The 21265-nt window shown below is 32.8% G+C and overlaps 1 protein-coding gene across 1 annotated transcript in view; it reads right to left on the bottom strand.

Annotated features, from left to right (window-relative positions):
* Window positions 1-21157, bottom strand: part of LOC148620765 (poly [ADP-ribose] polymerase tankyrase-1-like) — a 29428-nt gene extending 8271 nt beyond the window's left edge. Inside the window, exons 1-22 of the mRNA XM_088574563.1 lie at window positions 20926-21157; window positions 17774-17998; window positions 15817-15912; window positions 14347-14459; window positions 13279-13373; window positions 12487-12553; window positions 10827-11013; window positions 10184-10299; window positions 9577-9668; window positions 9197-9275; window positions 8674-8845; window positions 8083-8162; window positions 7592-7743; window positions 7140-7206; window positions 6448-6546; window positions 5523-5742; window positions 5141-5250; window positions 3636-3758; window positions 3288-3353; window positions 2517-2638; window positions 1467-1792; window positions 39-130 (exon numbers count right to left, since the gene is read on the bottom strand). Of these exons, the coding sequence (XP_088430689.1) occupies window positions 39-130; window positions 1467-1792; window positions 2517-2638; window positions 3288-3353; window positions 3636-3758; window positions 5141-5250; window positions 5523-5742; window positions 6448-6546; window positions 7140-7206; window positions 7592-7743; window positions 8083-8162; window positions 8674-8845; window positions 9197-9275; window positions 9577-9668; window positions 10184-10299; window positions 10827-11013; window positions 12487-12553; window positions 13279-13373; window positions 14347-14459; window positions 15817-15912; window positions 17774-17998; window positions 20926-21118 (2892 nt within the window). The 5' untranslated portion in view covers window positions 21119-21157. The remainder of the gene's footprint in view (window positions 1-38; window positions 131-1466; window positions 1793-2516; window positions 2639-3287; window positions 3354-3635; window positions 3759-5140; window positions 5251-5522; window positions 5743-6447; window positions 6547-7139; window positions 7207-7591; window positions 7744-8082; window positions 8163-8673; window positions 8846-9196; window positions 9276-9576; window positions 9669-10183; window positions 10300-10826; window positions 11014-12486; window positions 12554-13278; window positions 13374-14346; window positions 14460-15816; window positions 15913-17773; window positions 17999-20925) is intronic.
* Window positions 21158-21265: the final 108 nt, after the last annotated feature.

The following is a 21265-nucleotide window of genomic DNA, read 5'->3' as shown; positions in this document are numbered from 1 at the left end:
ATTTTTTTAATTGGCCTTAATATTTGTAAAGAACTTACTTGTTCATCAACAGAAATGTACTCAGGATCATCAAGAGCCAGATCAACAAGAACAGTTCCTTGGTGTGGTACTGGAGTCAGCATTGAACTTCCTTAAATGGAAATAAATTGACTGATTGAAGTTTTAAGGAGACTGATAAACATTTCATACACTCATGTCAAGAACATTATATTCTTTAAACAGACCATGCTTTTTACTGAACCAAACTTTGAGCTAGACATTCTTCAGAAGCAACAAGGAGAAAGACATGCCACTCCACTTTTGAGTAGGTAGATTACTTACAGAATAGTTAATTATTGTGAGGGAAATATTGCAAAATGCAAACTACCCAAGAGTAGTGATATGGACCATATAAAGTGATATTGCCCAAGACAAAGGCATAGCATAATATCAGTTTTCTGGTCCATATTGCAACCAGTGAGCCATCCACATTTGATGATATTGCGCTCCCCATCATTTACTACTATATTTATTGCATTGACGAATCATATACCAATATACACTTCTTGTGTTCTTACATTACCTGTTTAGTTGTCATATTTGTGGTATAACTACAATAAATTGTAACGTTTTATACATATACATACAGCCAGACAAACAAAAGGGCTAACTCGATTGCAGTGCTCTCAACACTATCATATTTCCCTTGATTTCACATTTATAGAGTCCTATACCACTATTCAATGCAAAATAAAGTCATAGTTGGGAAGCACAGAGAGCCTGACTTCAGTCTGACAGGAAGTGTCTTTTGAAGCATCCCATACAAACTTCAGTATTTTCGTATCTTCCTCATTACAAAAATGTTTATTGTATGGTTTAAATAATGATTTAAATTCAGAGACTTTTTTCGTTTCCAACGTGCCATAAGAGTAACCTTTTCTGACTTTAGAAGTCAGAAGTACAAATTTTAAGTAAAACTGGTCTCACTAAATAGTGACAACAAGTGTCAAGATGCATCAAAAAGTGACAAGAACGATCCAAATGTCTTGAAAAAGTGACAGAAGGGGAAATAGCAACAAGCTGATTTTAAAATATATCTAACTATTAAACTTCATCCCTTGATAGGTTACATCTACCTCATACTAAAACACTAATTTTTATACATTTTTTTCTCTTTTCTTAGTGTTGTTTTTTTTTTTTTGGTGTTCTTCACACTTCATTTTTTTTGTGGTAATTGGTAATTAATTGTCCGAAAATACATTTGTTGTTTGCTAATGACAATGATAATGTAAAAAGCACGGATGCATTTTCATAAGGGGAGTAACTACCTATAAGTAGCAGCCAATTTTTTCGTAATGACCATCAATACTAGATATTGGACCTGTCACTTTCAATACTTTGGAATTCTACACATCAGCTGATCAATGTTTATAAAGCAACATAATCAATCTACGATACATTTCCTAAGTCAATGACTTCAGACTTACCTTTGCCTGACACCATCTTTTCTAATCCTTTAAGAATTTTATGTCTATGTCCATATGCATTAATACCAATGTCTTTTAATTCATCATGTCCCATTTCAACAAGAATATCCATAGTTATTTGTTCTTTTTCGAAAATATCACGTAACTGTTCGAGTCCAATACTAGTTAAGAATGACGAAACACTAATATTGTCGACAGTTCTTTCTCCCTCTGCCATTGTTCGTTCCATGTGAGCTCCATCACCCATTTGAGGACTAGACGGTATGCCACCTGAAGCCATCGATGTTCCAGCAGCTGCTCCTAAGTCTGTACTTGTAAACATTGTGCTACAAAATAAAATGTAAATTAAATTGATTGCCATCAATAAAGCCTTATTAAGATACATTCATTCGAGAATATGATGATAAACTGTTAATGACAGAGGATCTGGACATGTCACTGTGTGTATGTGTAAGGAATACAAGCAGAATTACAAAGACAGATCACATAACACTAGCAAATATTAACTTAAGCAACTGCAAACTGCTCAAACAATCTTAAACAAGATCCAAATTACATATAGAACAAGAAAATGTGTCACCTTAATGTGTTTTGCATTCTTGGTCAGCAAACAACAATGGCTTTTCATAATGTATATGTTCAGTAAGTATAGAATAAAATCTTCAACCTTCAACTTTAAAGTCAAAAACTAAGGTAACCAGATGAAAAATATAAGGAGAATGGGTATGGGGAATATGTCAAAGAGACAAAAAAACCCACAAGGATGAAAATTGTCAACTCAAGGCCACTCATGGGTCTTCATTCTTCAACAAGGAACCCTCACACAACTAGGCAGAGTGCAGCTGGCCCCAAAAATCATAAAGCGAAATAGCTGCCTCTATGTACTCCAGAAAAATACCTGTTTTGTTGATGCGATATAAAATACTGAAGCAATCATGAGAACATTTTATACCCACAGAATTAAATCATATTTCCTTCCAATTGAATTTTCTGGAAGTATATAATGTCTAGATACCACAAACCAAAAATTTCTATGGACTGTATCTATACCTATTTCCAGAGGATGAGCTGGTATCACCACCAGCTGAGGTCATCAGCTGTGATTTCTGTAATGTGGGAGGTTGTGAGACAGGGGGCATGGCATCTTGAATCAAAGCTCTGACATCATCAGCCTACAAATCAATACAATAATAAAACAAATTCCGCCCTTTAATGTAACATACAGTTTTAACATTACATGAAGCTTGTATCAAACTGTATTAAATTCCACCCTTTAATATAACATACAGTTTAAACATTACATAAAGCTTGTATCAAACTGTATTAAATTCCGCCCTTTAATGTAACATACAGTTTAAACATTACATAAAGCTTGCATTAAACTGTATTAAATTCCGCCCTTTAGTGTAACATACAGTTTAAACATTACATAAAGCTTGTAATAAACTGTATTAAATTCCCCATTCTAAATAATGGTTTCTTGTATCATATATTAAGTACATTCTCTGTAAAGTTGATACAAAGTGCAAGTTTGTTACTTGTGGCCATTTCTACTACTGCCGCAATTAGAAGTTGTTTAAGTCCAATAACTACTGCTAAGTCTCTAAACAAAAACCGACAAAATCTGAGCTATGTCTTACCACTAGTCAAAGAAGAGAAGTGCAAATAATGTACCAGAAACAGACCAATACAGTCACTGTCATTTCAAAGGGGTAATTAAAATACACCAAACATTTTTATATAGTTATTTAACATTATTAATCAGATATGGCTTCTGGAAAATGCAAACGTTAAGTAATCAAATTCTTCTGTTTTACTTACTGTGGCTAGATCTAAAGGAGTTTGACCTTCTTGGTTTTTCATAGATGGGTCTGCACCATGAGCAAGCTGAAAGAGATGAATATTAATTGAATTCACAAATCACACATATATACTAAATTCTTCCACTAAATTTGTAAATTAGCCTGACCAGTTTCAATCCTTGTAATGATCTTCATCTGAAGTGTGTCTGTGTGCTGGTATTTATACTCATTTATCCGGTTATCTGGTAGTGTTATTTTGTGATCTGGTGATGTTGTATGGCCGTGTTTTCAAAGTAGTAAGTGCTGAATTTTGTAAAAACTAACATGCTAAACAAGATTTGTAGTATCTTCCTTTAAAACACCTTACCAACAAAGCACAGAGCTGAGTTCTGCCTTTCTGTGCTGCTTCATGAAGTGGAGTAAAACCCCACCTATCCACAGCATTCACACAGGTATGATACTTAATCAATAGAGCTGCAATATCCACATGCTGAAAAACATTGATCATTAATTTATAAATTGATACTGAAAGTATTTATCTCATTTCATGGGTGGTACGTCTTTTAAAATTCAAGCCCACCAGTTGAAAGGGTACTCTTTTTTTCTGAAGAAAATTATTATATGTTTCCAGATTATTACCAGATTACACTTTCTAAATTTTAGTCTTTTTTGTACCCTTATTCAATTGAACCAATTTAAGATCCATTTACTAATAACACTTTGTTTGCATTAAAATAATCCATAATATCTGTCACATTATAACCTTGAACTAAGTGATTCTTTACCTGTAGAGCTCTCTATTCACACTACTAATCAGTAATGTTTAGTTACAGCCAGTTGAAAAGGACCAGTCCCAATTTCAATACAAATCTTGGTAGGCTATTAAGTAGTTTAAATAGCTCTCTAGGTAGAAATCTGCCCTACATTATACCAATGTGTCCTACTTAACTACTTCAGAACACATATGTGACCTTTTTGGACACTGCCTTTTAAGTTTGAATAGCTGACAATTATGGATGACCTTAACCTCTATATTATACCATCCATCAATTTGTTTGGGTAGCTTGTACTCTATATACAAGTGTTTACTTGTTACTGATTGGATAACACTGTTCATTTTATTTAAATATTCATAGACCAAGCCTATTTTTAGTTTCAATTACTTAACTGAACTGAATGCTTAAACTTTTTAGAAAGAATTTGATGCTCATATATTGTTAAACTGAGATTCTTTCTAGCTGAAGTAGTTTTAAGGGCTTAAAAGTTATTGTAACATTCATTACACTTTTGCAAAATGGCCATGTTTTCAGTTTGCATGCAACAGTCCTTCTAAGGACCTTCTTAATATTAAATAGTTTTAAAAAAATTATTAAAGAAATCTTGTAAAATGATTGTAAATACTAGTATCATTTTCAAATTTTTTTTTGGTTTACAGTGTTTTTATATGATGCCCTAAAACATAAACTTGAAAATGTACTAGTAGAGGTTAAGGTCATCATAATTGACAGCTATTCAAACAAAAAAGGCAGTGTCCAAAAGATCACACAGGTGTTCTGTGGTAGTTAAGTAGGACATATTGGAATATTGTAGGGCAGATTTCTACCTAGAGAGCTATTTAAACTACTCAGTAGCCTACCAAGATTTGTATTGAAATTGGGACTGGTCCTTTTCAACTCGCTGTAAAATACATGTATATGTACAAATACAAATCATTTAATTTACAAGGAAGTCATAGCAATAAAGACTTCTGCACTTTTTATGACTTAAATTTTTTTCTATATATGACCTATCAGTTGAAGGAAGAATGCTGGGATCCTATAACATTCAGGTTTAAGAAAGTACCATCTCTGGCCTGTAATATTGAAGTCTTACCCCGTAAGATGAAGCATTATGTAATGGAATTAGTCCACCTTTGTCCTGGGCATTGACATCAGCACCATTCTCTAACAGAAACTCAGCTACTTCTACATTGTTGTATCCAGCTGTAAATATAAACATAATCACAAAGTATTAATAACTAATTACACTTGAGTTTAGGAATGTCATAATTCTAACTGGCAATGAATATGTGGTAAAACGGAGATCAGTAGACAGTTATGCATTTAAATTTTTACAAGTTTCAAACAAAACTTGACAAAGAAGAATTTCATAACCTAAAGCATACATTTACAAACTGAAAAAATCTTAATTACATACATCATTCCATTCAAGAATATATTAGCCAAATGAAATTGTTCTTATTTTTTTACAATACCTGCAAGATGAAGTGGAGTAGAGTTCCTGCCCTGGTTGTCTCTACAATTAATGTTTTCTTGTGTAGATAATTTCTGAACCCTTGACAGATTTCCTTTCTTGGCAGCCTCTAGCAAGGCAGCATCACCTCGAAGAAGATCAGCTACATCATGATCACCTTCTTTTACCAAATCTAATGGTGTGTTACCGTCTCGATTCTTTTTGTTGGCATCAGCACCATGCTAAAATTCAGATAAGCAAATTATATGTTTTACAAACTTATCAATATATTATTGAGGCCATGACAAGATTACTTCTTTTCATATCAAATTGTACAATTCATGACAATACCTCTTGTTCTCTATGGCAAATCATGTGACAGCAACAGTTTGTTTCTAATAAGTTAACAAGTTTCGATTTCCTGACCAAACCACTGATGAATATCAATGAAAAACTGTTCCCCACATAGTTCAAAAAGATGACTCTTGAAATTAGGTTAATAACTTATGCATAGATTGTTTTTTAACATCACAATACCATTCATTTAATTTGTTTGTTTTTAATCCAATTTTCAGTAAGATCACAAAGGGAGGGTGGAATTTTCAATGTCCTTAAACAGTAATAACAGTGCTTACCACTACGAAGAGGGATGATGGATGAGCTCTTTTTTTATTTTGTTGATTAAATATTGCTTATGACTTGAAAGAGGCATGACGAATGAGCCCTTGTTTTTATTTTCTTGATATAGCAATGAAAATGAGTAATAAGGCAACCTTATAAGAAATGCCTGAAAATTAAGAATTCATTTTTAGATGGCCTTTTTGAAAACATAACAATGAAAATGTTCAAGTTTGAAAATTCAAACATATTTGAGCAAGGGAAGAAGTCACTTCTGATTTCTGAAAATTTACTTTTAAATGAAATTTGACAATAATCACTTTACTTACTTTTAATAAAAGTTTACAAATCTCAAATTTGCCTTTTGCAGCAGCTTCATGTAAAGGTGTAAATTTCCATAGATCAGCCACATTTACACAGGCTCCATGCTAAAATCAGATGTGAAACATTTTATGGTTAGATTGTTAAAAAAAAATTGTGAAAAATGTACATGTATTTACATTATATCCAAACAATATTCATGTATAAGGGATCAACAACAAGGAATTTCAGCACATATCTTGTCTAATAAAAAATTTGATTGATTGATTGATTGTAGTTTAATGTCTTTATATATTCAGGATGAGAATGTTTGACCAATCAAACAGAACACAGATCAGACCGACCTTGCTTTGTATTTGTTCAACAGGCTGACCCTGACCATTATTTCATTTTGCTAGCTCACAGAAGGTACAACCCACTGGTAGGCATGTAACCCTTCTATTACACATTCAGACTCAAGCCAAACAGTTTTCCCTCAATTCCCTTATTACTGTGTGTTTGGGGGGTAAGCAATGACTACCAATTTTTACTCTTTCATGTGGCTTTGCCATGGATCTACCACTAAAGGCAAGGGCACTACCCCTGAGACTTAGAAACTTATCAAAAGTAATCAATACATTTCATTCTAACATTTCATAAGCAAGACACACGAGAATATTAAGATAATAAAAACATCACTTTACACATCTAATTTACTTACTTTTATCAATAATTCGGTAACTTCATAATGTCCATAGCTGCATGCATTGTGTAATGGAACTAGTCCCCTGTAAAAGCAAAAAAAGTGTCTTTATAAATCCTGACCACCGAATCTTCGGGCAAAACAATGACTATGAATCTGCATTTTATAAAGAAGGACAAAACTAAATGTTTACTATCTTCATAACATCTTAGCATTAGGGGTAAACACTCATTTAATGAATTACACTGGACTATACACAGACATGATGCCAACAAACAAAAAAAACAGAAATTTATGTAAATTGAAAGTAAATACACAGTAATAAAAGAAACAGAACAACAAAATTCAGATTGAAAAAGCATAATTTGGTTTTAAAGTGGAAGAAAATGATGCCTGTACATCTTAACACTAAACCATTGTGCCATCTTGCAACAGCCAAAATGATTTGATCCCTGATAATAAATCCTCACCCTTTGTCTTTCGCATGTACATCAGCACCATGTTGTAGTAAATATTCTACCACAGTGACTCGGTTGTAGCCTGCAGCAAAGTGTAATGGTGTCGAATGCCTCCCATCCAGGTCTCGACAGTTTACTGAATGTGGATTGGCAGATATCAGTTTCTAGAAGACAGTGTGTTTTACATTATTAGAAATAACAGAAAAAAACATAACATATTGAGAATAGCCTTAATGAGTCCATTATAAAGTATATAAACAGATGATTAACATTATATGCCCATCCCCCACTCTGTTTCAGTGTTAAAAGTTCCTTCACTGGAAAACAACAGAATATGTAAGTGAGCTTTCTTCACTATAAAAACAAAATATACATTACAAATACCATGTGATTTTAGATTGTTCAAGCCCATAGTATAAACATAGGTAATTCTGGCTAATCACTTCATAATTTGAGATTTAAGAGGTATTATTCTAAACATTCTTTCAATAATTAACATTCACCTTGACTACTTCCATATCTCCAGCTTTGGCAGCCTCCAGCAATTGTATATCTACATCAGTCCCGCCAACAGGTGGATCCTCTGTAAATCATAATAGAAATACAATTAACAATCCTTCAACCATTGATTAATTACCTGAAGACTTCAATCAAATTGTCCATTGAACCCTCAATTAGCTAATTTTTAGTGAGCCTGAAGAAATACTACTCATGTTTAATTTGGAAGCATATTATTAAAATCAATCTTAGAACTACTGTGTGGGAAATGAAAACAAATCTGTTTATGTCACCAAAATTTCAAGAAAACATTTTTTTTTCACAGTGAGGGAATAGAGTTGTCTTCCCTTAACAGAAAGATGAACTTAATTAGGAAGTTAATTGGACAACTGACAAAGACAATTAGAAATACCTATGAAATAACAGAAAGTTTTTATCTCTTAGTTAATTACATCGGGCAGTTTATTGGGTAATAATCAATAAATCAAGGGAAATCTGTTAGAGCTTTGCATAATTTATAGTGCTTTGTAAAATAATTACGGATTTGAAACTCAACTTCTGACATATATTACAAACTAAACACCACAAACATCTACCTTTCAGCATTTTCTGTATATTTTCTGTAGCTAACTGGGCAGCTGTATAACCATGTAATGAGACAATAGATGCATCAACACCATATGACATCAATAGTCGACAGGCTTGCATGTTGCCTTGCTGGGCTACTCGATGAAGTGCTGTCTGACCAAGACTATCTATTGCATTCACCTACAAAACAAAATAAACATAATGTCAGAGCAAGAGTAATCCATAAGAAGAGCACTGTTGTATTATTCTAGCAAACTTTCATATCTCTAAAGGACTATTTGTCATCAATTTTAACCAATTATTAGTTTCAACCCATTTTTTTAATTACTGCTAATAAAGCTTTTGAGCTGAGACAAGCCTAAGTTGTAAAATAATAAAATTTAATTCCTCCGAAAAATCATGCCATAAAATAATCTTAAGACATACAATTTTAGACATTCTTGTGTAAGATATGGTGAAAACAAGCTTAGACTTGTATTAATGACAATTTTACATAAAAATGTGCAACAAGTATATATGATTTTTACTTACTTTAGCACCATGTTTCAGTAAAACATCCATAACATCATAGTGGGCTTTGTCAGCAGCAACATGTAAAGGTGACAACAGTCTGAAAATGTAATAAGTCATTCACCTCCTTTTCAAAATTACTTTTTGGAGACTTGTACAATTCAACATGAGTTATGTTATTAACTAGAATATGAGTTTCTCTAATTAACAATTCATTAAAAATTACCAAGTATCAAAGTTAATCATCATTTTTAAAAGTTCCATTTATTTGGTATGTGTCCTCACATCCATTCTTTTCTATATTGTTTAAATACATGTAATAGAATTCCTTCCAGTCCCATAATAAGTAAATAAGAAAAAAATATTGAGCAGCAAATACATATAATTCTAAGTGTACTTACTCTTTGTTTTTATCATTCAAGTTACCTCCCTTTCTGATTAAGGCTTCCATCACTTGTTTTCTCTTTGGAAATGGAGAAGCTGCTGTACAATGCTGGAAGTATAAAACAGATTTTAATGAAAAAGAATGACAGCCACTTCATATTTTCACATTCCAGAATTCCCTAATATTTTCAACACGAAATTAATATTATCTTTCGTAATACATCAATCATTTTATTTACTACAACAAACCTAGATCAATCAGAAATAAACAACTTAAAGAATTTACAGTTTTGAATATACAAGGTGATATTGTATGGCAGGTGTAAAATTTTGCAATTTTAAAGCAAACCAGTATTCAAAATATTTGGGCATTTCTAATTTTGGTGGATACTAAATGGTGCACTAAGTACTTAAGCCAAGAGTTAATACTTTGTAGAATTTGTTTTGGCTTTTTTTAGAAAGATGTGCAAAAATTAGCATCCTGCAAAAATTTCCCACCATACTATAATTTGTCATAAATATTCTGACTGGAAATAACACATTCCAGAAGTAGCTGGTAGAAAATACAAAAAAAAAATTCCTCGTCTAACAAAGTGCTATTCAAAACTTTAAACAAAAACATACTAAAGCAGTTTCTCCAGTATATGGGTGTTTGAAATTGACTACTTCTAAATATTTCTTCACTCTGGCTAAATCAGCTTGCCGACAACCCTCCAGTAAAGAATGGCCTTTAAATTCATCTGTAAAGAGGAAAAGTACAAATTTAACCACCTTACTTTTCAGAAGAAAAATGAGTTCTAAATAAAAGGAACAATGGCTTTCATATAACATCCGTATGTGTGTTATGCTATGGTATGCAATGCTCCTAGTTCTCTACATCACATCTTAAAACAAACATTGTACTTGAGTCAAACAATCATATTTAAATCATTTAAACATGTATACTTTATTCACATGAATATTTCTGGCTAATACAGTTTGATTCAGCTTAATCACAAACATAGAAATCTATAATTTCAGTACAGGGTCAGACATGAATGTGCATAAATGACTTTTTTATTGCCACTATTAATAGTTGCAAACTCACAGCCGAATCTTAAATTAAGGTCCTCTTAAACTACAAGGTTTTGAGTCAGCCTCATGGGCTAGGAGATAAAGTTCCACTGTAATCTCTCCTGGAGTTCTCTGGTAGGAGAAACATCTATAGCACTTTTAGAATGACAATTAACTAAGGTCGGGTCAGCCACATGGGCTAGGAGGTACTTACACTGTAATCTCTCTTGGAGTTCTCTTGTAGGAGACACATCTATAGCACTTTTAGAATGACAATTTACAAGGGTTGGGTCAGCCCCATGGGCTAAGAGTAGTGAACAGACTTCTACACGAGATTTAGATGCTGCTTCATGCAGTGGTGTGAACTGCCACAGGTCCATGGCATTGACACTAGCACCAGCCTGGATAAGAAAGAAAGCACACCATTAAATACTATTAAATACAAGAGTTTATACCCACTTTAAGCAATAAAGCTACACATTATATTTCAGTTTTACTTAAATGTACTTTCCGTATACAATAATAATAGCTTAACACTACATCATTATTTACCTTTCCTTATTAGAAAATCCTATTGCAATTCTACAATTTTATTTAAAAGCGAAATATTGTTGACTTAACTTTGATCCTAGATTTTCAAAAATTCTTCTTTGACATTTAGATTATTTCCCATTACATAAAAGATAAACAACCACTTGCAAAAGAATTGAAGAGGCTGTCCATTTAAAAATATGTTTGGCACATAGTAAATTTTAAAAGATTTCCCAATGTGACAATGGATAGCTCTGAAGACAAATTTAAAGTTCCCTAACAAAGCAACCAAATAAGGTCTTACTAACCACTTCCGGCTAAAATGGCCACCCCCCCCTATGTAGTACCAATAACACACTGAACCTATATCTATGCATTGTAAGTGCATTATTTCTGTGTATTCTGGTCAAAAGTAGTCAAAATATAGCTGAGAATGTATATATACTTTAAAATCATATCTGAATTTTACTACAAAAGTGTATGAATATTGTTTACATGTGTGAATAATTTGCCTCTATGCTGTCAGTTAGCTCAAAAGGTAAAAATGTGGATTTTCAGTATTATTTATTCACGTAAATTTTGTGAAGAATTTCTACAATCATCGTACCATTAGCATAATGATTTTCAAAGCCTTATTTTCCTAGCTTTGCAATGCTATGCAACTTTAAGATGTCATTTGTCCAGGGAATTTACAGTGAAACTTTGAAAATTACTTGTTTAACATGTAAACCAATGGAATCATTAGAAGTGGTTAGTGAGACTTAAAGTTTATGTAGAGTTATCTCCTCTTTTCAATGAATTTCAATACTTTGCAATGTAACTTTTTTTCTTTTTAACCATTGCAGTTAATTAAAAGCGAACATTCAGTTTTGTGAAAGTATGCATTTACAATATGAAATGGATGGAATTTTTTTTAAAAGAAAATTTTTTTATGTGTAACCCACTGCAAGGTTTTTGCCTGGACACCCTCTTAAGACTGGAGGTTTGTTGCAAAGTTGGTTTTAGTCAAAACATTAGGTAACAGAAAATCACCAATTTGACAATGTTAGTATTGCATTGCCAGACTAGGATTTCACAGGGTTTGAACAATCTGATATTAAGGGAAAAATATTTATATAGAATACAGAAACACAACTTAATATTGATATTAACCATTTAATCACAGGTAGGTCTGTAATATTTTTTCCCTAAAATTCAATACATGCCACAACCTCATAAGCACAATGCAACTCCTGACATATAAACGTATTACTGGCAGAAATCCACTATCTATTTAACCTCTGCATGTTTTTTTTTCACAATGAAACAAAATTCTCTTCCAAACTGAGAAAATCTTCACTTACCTTAAGTAACATCTCTGTAACTTCAAAGTGTCCATATGAACAGGCATTGTGTAATGGAACCAATCCCCTGGAAGACATAAGAAATATTGGTACTAAAGACACAACACCCTGAAAAAAATATTACACTATCTTCTTCCACAAATGTGAATGTAACTTTTGTTTTTACAACAGGTTACCACCAGTGTAACATGTACAGATAATATATGCAGTAGCATGAAAAGTTTGAATGCATTCACAAATATACTGTATAGCTTTTTTTAAACAGTTTGAGGTGTACTCATATGTTATCAGAGATGTGAAATTACATGCAGTTGTAGATCAATAGACTTAGATACTATTCAAAGAGAATCATGAGAAATTTTATTTTACTATTTTAGGCTTTGTCTATGATGGACTGAGCTAATTTTACTCAAATTACCTCATACTTTATTAATAAAGTGACTCTATATTTCAGATATTGATCAACAGGAAAATGTGAGATTTCTTATAACATATGCTATGAGTATGTACTCAAACAATCACTACCTAACTGCATACCATATTTCCAAATCATGTCTTTTCTGACAGAAAGATGTTTCAGAGCATTTTAGCATATAGAGCATCACCGACACTCTGCCCCTAAGAAATGAAATGAATATATCAGCCAGATATGAATATTTTTAATATTCTTGATATAAATTTGGCTTGTATTTTCTTAAGCTGGACTGTACTTTTCAACCTGGCTTGTGGCTAAATTTGAAAACTGCTTGTGCTAAATTTTGACCCAATACAGTGTTTACACTGTAAACCTACCCTTTATCCTTGGCATGTACATCAGAACCATGCTGTATCAGTAACTGTACAATCCTCGTCCTATTGTAACCAGCTGCTAAATGTAATGGTGTGGACTGCAAACACACAAACACCAATTTCATCAAATAATGTACATACATTGACAGCAAACAAAATAACACAAGGAAAATAAAAACCAAGGCTGCAAAAAACACAATGGCATAAAACAGCATGGTTAGGCTATATTTGCTACTGAGAATAATGCACTTGAATATTTCTAGATTTATTTCAGACATTCTTCAAGCTTGACATGGGCAAGGAATACTTAGGCAAAAGAAATCTGTTTCACATTTTGATCTGCTCGCTCTCAAGGCATTAAGACTTGTTGATTGATCTTCACTCTGATTCTTTATATCCACACTAATTAAATGACATTTCCTCAAGGAAGTATTTATGGGCTTAAAATAAAACTTGAATGTACCCAAAGGTCATTTTTCATATTGACTTATCAATATGCACAAGATCATTTCCAATTGCATTCCATAAAACAATACTAATTGTGAGCCTAAAGGTTATATTACAGCATTTAAATATTATTTCTGTTATTTTTATTTTAATTTAAGAATTAGTAATGTCTAAAACCATTTTCTCCTCTGGATGTAAATACATGTACTTTGTATTAGTGTACTGCCAAAAAGTACATGATCAGCTGTTTTTTTTTTAAACAAGCAGTTTAATACAATAATACAGCATACATGCATGAAAATCTCGGTACAAGATAAGCTTTTTTCCTTTTTTTTTTTTTGCTTTTTATTATACAAGCAGTTAAATACAATAATACAGTGTATATGCAGGAAACTCTCAAACTATGAAAAATCTAGAACTCTCAGCAAACTCACTAAAGTCACATAGAATCATCGGCCCATTAAATCAATATATATTGTAGCAACATTTCACATTCATACTTTCAGTTGAATGATTTATTTCCTCACCAATCTAACAGTACCACAAAATTCAATTGCATGTACCTGCATCTACAAGCTGTGGATTAACATGTCCATATATTGATAGTTACATGTAGATACCAACCTTTCTCCCATCACTAGCATGACAGTTAACATTGAGTGGAGTCAGTAAGGACATCAACTTATCTTCATTCCCGCTTCTTGCAGCTTCCAGTAACTCATCTTTTTTGTATTCACCTGTACAAAAGAAATTTGATTTTTTTTTTAAATTAAGATATCTAAACCACTTGATACTTTAAAACCCCAAGGGATACATGTATCTACATGTACATGTATTCAACATACAATCTTTTCTTTGCAGAAAACAATGATGAATGAGCATTCTTTCAATAGATAAATAAATGTAGGTTGTAACTTGGTAAAAAAAAAACACTACTGCAAACATACATATCACAATTATTATAACATGCAAGTACACAAAAATACGTAATTTTGAAGCTTGTGACATGCTGGCTTTTTTTTTCTTCACAAAGTACAAAAATGTATGTGTACATGATATATACAATAAATTCACTATGAATTCAAACACAAATTCTCATCAAATGTACTAGCTATATATTATTACATGTATTTGGGAAGACTATATTCACCCTCTTTCATTGTATTATGGGTATTATTCATTTCAAGTTGTGTATCTTCTTTTTAATATAACCATTTTACTATCATTTAATAATAAAAAAAAAGCCTTATAATGACTGTTTTTTTTTTTTTAAATCTTTGAATCTTTAAAAATCTTAAGCCAATGACAAACTTAAAAACATACTCTTTTTTTGTGGTACATAATTTAAATACATCTTTCTTATCAACATGTATTTTCAAAGTACATGCATGTACATTTCAAATTTGTATGCACCTTTTCCAGAATTCTTGTATGGACTAAATAGATTACTATACACAAAAATTGAAAACTAACTTTGCATAATCTACCACTAATAAAACAACATGATATAATAATTCATTTGTTGATTAAGCATTAATTTCACCAATAAATATAAATTGAGTAAACATGGTGTTTACATCTCACTGAGCCAACTCAATAATTACTAATAAACCCCATATGGCCAGTGACACAAGTATAATACTTCACAGTGTGTTTATTGCTTTTCAGATGTTTACAAAGATAATAAAGTAAGGTACCTGATTAAGGGAGATTATAACTAGCATTATGGAAGCAATGATGATGGCACACTTAATCTATAATCCTAGATTAGGATAAATAAACATTAGTATTTCCTCCTGTCTATAGTTATTCCTGTGTTAGTTAAATAATAAGGTGAAAATGAAAATGGTGTAAATAAGTACACAAGTTTGAATAAATACTCATGAAGTGTAATGTGCAATGACATTTCTTAAACTCCATGGTCTGAATGGAGGTGGTGCTACATGTAAATCTTCTCAGTCTAAACTATTTTTGGAAATTTTTTAAAATAAATATTACTTGTCTGTAATTGGAATTTTTACAAGCCTTCTAGCATTTTTACCAGGCTCCCGTTTCTGACTAAAAGACTGAATGCTTCTACAGACTGTAAAATACCTGTGAGAACAGCTTTGGCAGAAGGGTCTGCAAGATCAAGTGCTGTCTTCCCGTCTGTATTTCTGATGTTAGCATCTGCACAGTGTTGTAGTAAAACTGAAGGAGAAGGTGGACATATACTAGAAATATCAGATAAGTTAATATCAATAGCACTATATTCCACAATGTCAGGTACAGGCCTTTGGTTAGATTTCACTTTCATTTTATAATTTAAATTCCACTGTCAAGCATGTGTTGATCATAAAGGATATTCATCAAGAATCTAACATCATCAAAGAAAAAAATAATCCATGAGTATCTACACAAATCCAGCAGAACACCTATTAATCATAAATATTTTCCATAGCTGCAAATTCATTCAACACAGGTCTTAAAAATCCACTTGAATGTAAAAAAATATCACTTCAAAGTAAGTCATCCATGCAGAAAGACACACAGGTCCAAAGGCAACAACTTTGATCAGTGGTCAAAAAAATTATTGGACACCTTCAAAGTGACAAACACCACTCAAAAACCTGGGGTGACATGTGTCACAAGGGACCATAAAACAAATCTGTCATGCTTCACTGAACATATATTGATTAGTTCTTATCACCTTGTTTAAATCAATTATCTAACAATGATTGTTAGAAAAACAACAGTGGCCATTGGCAGGTTCCATAAATATTGAAAATAAGTAATATTCTTCTTTCTTAATGTCCTGCTGTCAAATATTTCATCATGTTGGTGTTAACATTTATGTGACTAGAGTATGGTCTGCCATCAAGTGAGCTGTTTGGATTGCAATGTACATGTATGTATATGAAAAGTGAAGGAACAATGTCAAATATACAATTTACCATGCACATGAATTTACAGAAAAAAACAGCAGAATACATGTTACTACTGGGTGAAATGTTAAATGAATGAAAAAAAAGTTCAATCTGAACACAATTTCACTTCATTCATGTACAATTTTATAGTTAACTTGCATGTATATGTACATTAAGGGTAATCAAAGGAACCAAGATTCTAGTGGAAATCAAAAGAATGTAATCCAGGCAAAAAGACCAGACATGGAAAACAGACAAACACAACAAAGAACATAAAGTAACTAAAATCATACATACAAAGTAACAAAAGTAAATGAGCAACTCAGACTCCACTAAAGACTAGGAGCATGGACCAGGTGCACAAGTAGAGTAAGAGTTCTCTGCTTTTCTGGAAACACCCCCCGAGTTACTCATTAAAAGTCAAGTCCTGGGAAGACAAAAGAGGAAAGGAAAACTATGACACGTTGAACAAAATCAGTTTTCATGGTGCAGATTACAACAAATTTCCACTACAAAAGCAGTTGTTTTCTGTCACTTTTCAAATTACGGGACTGAACCCTTGTACAAGTACATAAACATGTTTGTATACATGTATATTTTTTTCAATAAAAAATGAAATAAATTTAAAAAAAAGATTTTGATACAATGTTATGTCTGTGTACTTTGCCTGAGGGTTAGTGTCTGACACTGCAGTTCACACCAAAAGTGTCAACTTTAACATAACTTTCAAATTAACTAAAGCCAACACAATTTTCTTTTCAGTTATACCCCTTACCCTAGGTCTATGTCAATGCATTCAAATTTTTAAAAAGTTATACAAGTTGTTGGAAAGTTTTTATATGAATAGAATAATTTGTTTTTCTAATTTGCAGACCCATATAGAGCATATAAATCAGAATCAATCCTTGCAGTGGAAAGGGAATTAGCAGTTACCAAATCCCTCCCTATAATATATTTTAACTTTCCTCCTAATTGGTAAAGGACAAAAAAAAACTGCTCACACCACTTCATGTGCATGGTAATTTATGCCTCTGGGCCCTGTCCACCATCAAACAAAAATTGGCAAGATATTAAAAAAAAAAGAAAAAACAACCAGAAATGTAAAAAAAAAATCAAATAAATAGGGAAATCTATGTAAAACTTACCAATACAGACATCAATTTTTCCTTTGATTGCAGCTTCATGGAGAGGAGTATAATTCCAGTTGTCCCTTGCATTTGCATCACCTCCACTCCTGAGTAAGAGCTGAACAACCTCTGCATGTCCAAAAGAACAGGCATTATGAAGTGGAATCAAACCTCCATCATCTTTGGCATGTACACTGGCACCACATTCAAGTAAATGCTCCACAACATCCTTTCTGCCAAACCCTGAATAATTGAATCAATGCTCAACTGATTATAACCTCCAAATAGAAAAAAATAATAGGGAAATGCCTACAATGTTCCAACTGCAGTTCAGGCGAAATAGTTGTCCTGAGGTCGCTCACTTCACCCTCAGATGACACCAAAAGTGATGTCATGTCTCCTTCTCATTTTCAGATATCGCCCATGATTGGGACTGTACTTCATCTTATAGTGGTATTTTGACCTGAGTTATCCCTCTTCTGATAACAATTCAAACATAAATGGTACCCATTCTTGAAAATAAATAGTAAAAATCTTTGAAATCTATTGAATTTTCAGTTACAAGCAAGCTTTTTGTTTCAAACATTTGTTTACAGAGTGAACATTTTTACTTCAGGTTTTGATCATTCATGTTTTATCGTTCTTATTTTGTTACTAAACGTGCAAATTTCTTATGTGGTTTCTTGAAACTACGGTTAAATTTATCTCAATAGATAATTTGGTAGAAAACCTGAAGCGTTTTCATACATTTGTAACTGAACAGTAAATTATCCATTTCAACGGAACATTTCTTAAGGTTGAGACAAATTTGTACCGACCACTACGATATGTGTCAATAAAGTAGCATTCATCTAGATTTTTAAGTAATAAATTTTGAACATAATTATTGATACTCTTGATCAACTTATATCAAGATACTGGATATTTTGAACAAGAAATCATCGTCAAAGTGGGACCTGGGAAAAAACAGAGCAAAATGAAAATTCCAACAGAATGTCACTGCCTGAAATCTTCTACTCAAGTACTGCTAAAAGACAAAATCAATAGGACAATGCTTGGCAAGAAGTTTTACTTGATTCAGTCATATATTAATTTTGCTGTGATAAATTTGGTAAGGGGCAGAGGTATAGATTAGAAATCAAATTTCATGAATATATGAAAGTGCAGTCACAGCCAGCTGGCTGATTTCATTTTGTCCAAGATATTTATACACATGGATATGCCTGCTTATATTGTGTGCATGTAAGTAAACATATAATACATATACTTTTAAAAAATCCAGAAGTAAATGATGCATGTACGCAACAGTGTTCACTTCCCCCTTCACCCTAGTGTCTCCCTGTTCTTCTCAAGTAGCATGAGCCCTGGTGAATACTAAGTTGGCCGGTGTTTCTAGAAAAAGCAGAGCGACGCTTAACCTACAGGTGTACCTGGTCCATGCTCCCAGTTTTTGGTGGACTCTGAGTTGCTCATTAGCTTTTGTTACTTTGTATGTATTATTTTAGTTACTTAATGTTCTTTGTTGTTTATGTCTGTTTTCCATGTTTGGTCTTTGTGGCTGGAATGCTTTCAATTGATTTCTGCAAGAACCTGGGTTCCCTTGATTGCTCTTTCAGCACATGTCTCATATTAATACCAACAGAAGAATATGTCTGGATATACATTTTGTACATTTACATGTATGAAGAAGTTGGGATGCAAAAAAAAAACATAATTGCAGACCATATCAAATTTATTAACATCTTGTGTTAGTACATGCACGTGTACATGTAGCAAGCAGAAAAATAGGATGTAAAGACTCTGAACATATCTTGTCACACTATAAGTCACTTCTCCTGTCTGCTGTGACATCATACTTTAATTTGATTGACTAATTGAGGAATGGAAATTTACCATTTACTGACATGGATACATTTAAATCCATATTTTTCCAAAGTATATATCAGAAAAATATATACAGTGTAAATGAACATTTTAAATAACCAAGATAACATACCAACTCTTCAGCTTGCCATAGCTTGCCGAAACTACGCAGACTTTTTGTATCGCGCTAGAAGTCTAACAAATAGGCTTCTGGAACAGGGTTATGTTGCTACAAGATTGAAATCATCACTACAGAAGTTTTATGGTCGTCATCATGAACTTGTGGATCGTTATGATGTATCCATCAGCACCATGAAAACTGATTTATTCAACGGGTCATAGTTTGCCTTTCCTCGTTTGTCTACCCCGGACTTGACTTTTTATGAGCAACTCGGCGGGTATTTCTAGAAAAGCAGAGGACGCTTACCCTACCCGTGCACCTGGTCCATGCTCCCAGTTTTAAGTGGACTCCGAGTTGCTCATTTACTTTTGTTACTTTGTATGTATGATTTTAGTTACTTTATGTTCTTTGTTGTGTGTGTCTGTTTTCCATGTCTGGTCTTTATCAATGGATTACATTCTTTTGATTACCACTATAACCTTGGTTCCCTTGATTACTCTTTCAGGAATAAAATTAGCACCAGTAGCCCATGGCTATTATATTTTGAGCTGGGCCTGGGCTACCAAACTTTTGGTAAAATTTAGCTAAACATTTAGAAAATATTTAACAAAAAAAAAAAAAAATGGTCTGGGCTACCAGCTCATATTTACTCATTTTTACCCCTGGTCTACATACTAGACTGTCTGGAAAAATCTTATACAAATAACAATAGCTGCAACTGATTTGAAATGTACTCTTAGTGTAAAGTGTAACCTTGCTTCTTGGACTGGTCTAGGTTTTTGAAGTGCCTGAATATTAAGAAGTACAGAACATGAGGAACTGGGCATTGAGTGTATACTTAAGCAGCCACGTTGGGTACAAACAACATGCAACACTAACTAACCTCCTTGTACTTTTCTTTATCATGTTAGGGTATAAAAGTCCAAAGGAGTGTTATGGAGGTCAATTTTTTGTGACCAGTATTATATCAAAATTTAAAATGCTATTTTCACTGATTCTATTAAAATTCGAAACATTTCATCTGTCCAAAATTATGTCTGGTAAAAGGCTTCGTATAGGCTATAAATAAGCTAATATGGAATAACAAAAGTCACCATTATTCATTACAAATACATTCTGCATAATTCTCTATGCCGAAAATTGCAAATTACAAGGCAAATTCAAATAAATCATTTTGTCAACAAACCTGCTGCGAAATGGAGGGGTGAAGACTTCCGTCCTGCAGTGTCTTTAGAGTTTACATTATGGCAATTGACAAGTTTCTTTACTTTGTTTAAGTCCCCATTCCTACACGCTTCGAAAAGCTCTCTACCAGGATCATTTTGAGACGGAGAACCTCCTATTTCACTTTGGAGAAGCGAGCGACGGGCAGTCGCCATCTCCAAATTTCATATTTCTCGTACGATCTCCCAACAAACGAGACTCATTAGAATAAAAGGCTGCTTTTTAATTTTTGAATATTTTTAGCTTAAAAATGCCCCCTTCCATATTCACTATTCTTAATTATTTTGATTTTTCCGTCAATT

Source organism: Perna viridis, chromosome 3 (genome assembly GCF_037379345.1).
Source record: "Perna viridis isolate PV_CMFRI_1.1 ecotype Kerala chromosome 3, ASM3737934v1, whole genome shotgun sequence".
Taxonomy (NCBI): Eukaryota; Metazoa; Mollusca; class Bivalvia; order Mytilida; family Mytilidae; genus Perna; species Perna viridis.
The sequence above is the reverse complement of the archived record's forward strand: the minus strand, read 5'-3'. Positions and strand labels throughout refer to the sequence as shown.